General features: G+C 54.4%; 1 protein-coding gene across 1 annotated transcript; it reads right to left on the reverse strand.

The window, feature by feature from the left end:
* Positions 1-756: 756 nt before the first annotated feature.
* On the reverse strand, positions 757-2,062 carry LOC109515129 (uncharacterized). Its single transcript, XM_019868730.1, has 5 exons — positions 1,809-2,062; positions 1,518-1,582; positions 1,265-1,432; positions 907-1,011; positions 757-822 (listed from the first exon to the last, which is right to left on the reverse strand). Exons 1-5 carry the CDS (start codon positions 2,060-2,062, stop codon positions 785-787), a joined length of 630 nt encoding a protein of 209 aa, XP_019724289.1. The 3' UTR covers positions 757-784.
* Between the last annotated feature and the right edge of the window lie 300 nt (positions 2,063-2,362).

The raw sequence follows: 2,362 nt of genomic DNA on the forward strand, positions 1-2,362 counted from the left end.
CAGACGCCGAGGGCATGCCAGAGGCTGTGGCGCAGGCTGTCGACAAGCTGGTGGGTGACTTGCACCCGCTTACCATTTGTCAACAACCGCGTGACGTCTGGCCTTGGTAGCGACACGACATTGTTTGCGTGTCACGACTCGGTGTTTGTCAACCGCTACACGTTTGCAAAAGTCCCCTTGTTGTCGTTGTTGTTTGTGAGCGACTACATGAGGCCCAGTTGACTTTGTGTACGCCGATGTCTTGTTTGTGAACAGCAAGTCGATAACCTGGTTCGTTTTGTTTTTACGTTTGGTCTTGTCGCTGCTGCTGTTCTCTTCGCGCTGGGCCAGTGCCGCACGTTGAACGTGAGCACCCCCTCACAGTCAGTCCTCTGCCGGGATGCATCCTCCCTGCCGTGGATCCTCTCGCAGACGGAGAGCGCCCTGCAGTGGAGACAGCAGGAACTGCAGGTTTGTCTCACGCACCGGCACAGGGGACACCTGTCTGCGTGTAGCTGCTCAAAATGCTGATTGAGCTGACCTTCACCACCCCCCAACAAGATAAAATGAGAGCGCAAGAAGCAGAGGGAGAGAAGGCTCCCTTGACAGATCTGTGAACGGTGTCCCATGTTTTTTTCTTCTCTTTTTCTTTCTTAAACAAATCTCATCATTTTTTAAAAATACTTTCATTGTCTTGGTTTGCCTGGACAAGACACTGTCACGCTAACGATGAGCGTGGTTAGCTAGCTGCGCCAAAAAAAACCACACAGACTCATGTTGCTCTTTGATTTCTTTAATCAGCACGTCAGTTGAGCATGACCACTTTGTGGCCGTCACAGAAGTCTGCGAGAGACAAAAGAGAAAAGATGACTGACAGGTACTGCACGATTGGCGGGACTCGCGAGAGAGGCGCCAGTGCGACCGAACCTTTTTTGGGGTCGATCATGAAGTTGGGTTCCCCGGAGAAGCCCAAGCAGTGGGCCTGCTTCTTGAAGTGTTCCAGGTCGGAGTCCTTGACCGTGTTCCCTGGAGCTGCGGAAGGAAAAGTGGCTCTTTTGGGCGTCATAGCTTACGGACCCCACAAGATGGCGGCAGGGCACCTCAAATGCGTCCGCGCCACAGATGTCATCGCGAGCTAACAGCCTTCACATCAGGAGTAACAGTCGTGCTCGCTAGCGTTTAGCCTAAAGAACGGTCCCGAGCAATAGCGTGACATCACATGCTGGCGGACACATATGCGCACAAAGCCAATAAGGTAGGCATGGGCTTGACATTTCCCCCTCACCTAACAGGTAGAGGCAGCGGGCGTTGATCTGGTCGTTGACGGCTTCGCCGAGGTGGATGCCGAAAAGCTCTAGGAAGGTCTTCAGGTCACGAGCCGTGCTGTTGATGCTAAACAACTGGCAGCCGTCGCACGTGGGCAGCCAGTGGAAGACGGACGAGATGTTTTGCACTGAGGACGACAAAACGCCAACGTCAGCGTCCACGGTCGACACAAACGCCAAAGGCGGCGGCGTCAGACGACAAAGACGGCTCACTTTTGGCGGACGCCACATTGCCGTCGATGGAGATGTTCATCTTGGTGCCGAAACAGGTCCCGTTCCTGAAAAGCAGACGGCCGGCGTTGACGCTTACAGAAAGTGGGGTCAGAGAGTTGCAAAAAAAAAAAATAACAACAACAACAACGAAAAAGGGATGGAAGAGTGGTGATAAGAAAGTAGTTGTGTCAAAAGTGGTGAGGGTCGGAGAAGAGCTGGAAACCGGTCATAAAAGGAGCGTGAAGAAGAGAATCTTTTAATGTGTCGCAGGCCGGGGTGTAGGGGACTCACATCATCATCTCCTCATAGAAGAGCAAGTCCTTGTCGTTGTGGGCGGCGGCGTTGATGGTGATCCGGCTGCTGTCGCTGATTTTCAGCATGGCGTCGAAGACCTTGTTGTCCGTGTAGCCCGAGATGAACGTCCGCTGGCCCAACAGCTGCCCACAGCAAAGCGCCACACGCACGCTAAGCCACAAGGTCTCGGCCGAGCCAATGGCGAGGCTCCGCTTGGGTCTGCTTTGGGCTTTGGAGGCCGCGTCAATCATTTACTCCGTCATTGACCCGTTTTCGTCTCATCGAGACGCGCGTCGTCGCGCTTGCAGTCAACGCCTCCGGATCGCTGTTCACATTTCAAAGGCCAAAATGTTCAATAGGCCCCCAGGAGTCTGAACGCGGCATTCTCGGGAATATTGCCCATGGGCAATGTCAACGGAGCAGGAAAAAAACGCAGCGCTTTTGATGCATCTGCTGGGGCGGCCATTTTGCCACTCGCCGTCCACCGACCACGACGAGACGGTGCCGCGCCGGTCTAAGCTCGCCGATACCCCCCCCCCCCCCCTTGTGGA

The sequence above is a fragment of the Hippocampus comes genome, unplaced genomic scaffold (assembly GCF_001891065.2).
Source record: "Hippocampus comes isolate QL1 unplaced genomic scaffold, H_comes_QL1_v1.1 scaffold354, whole genome shotgun sequence".
Taxonomy (NCBI): Eukaryota; Metazoa; Chordata; class Actinopteri; order Syngnathiformes; family Syngnathidae; genus Hippocampus; species Hippocampus comes.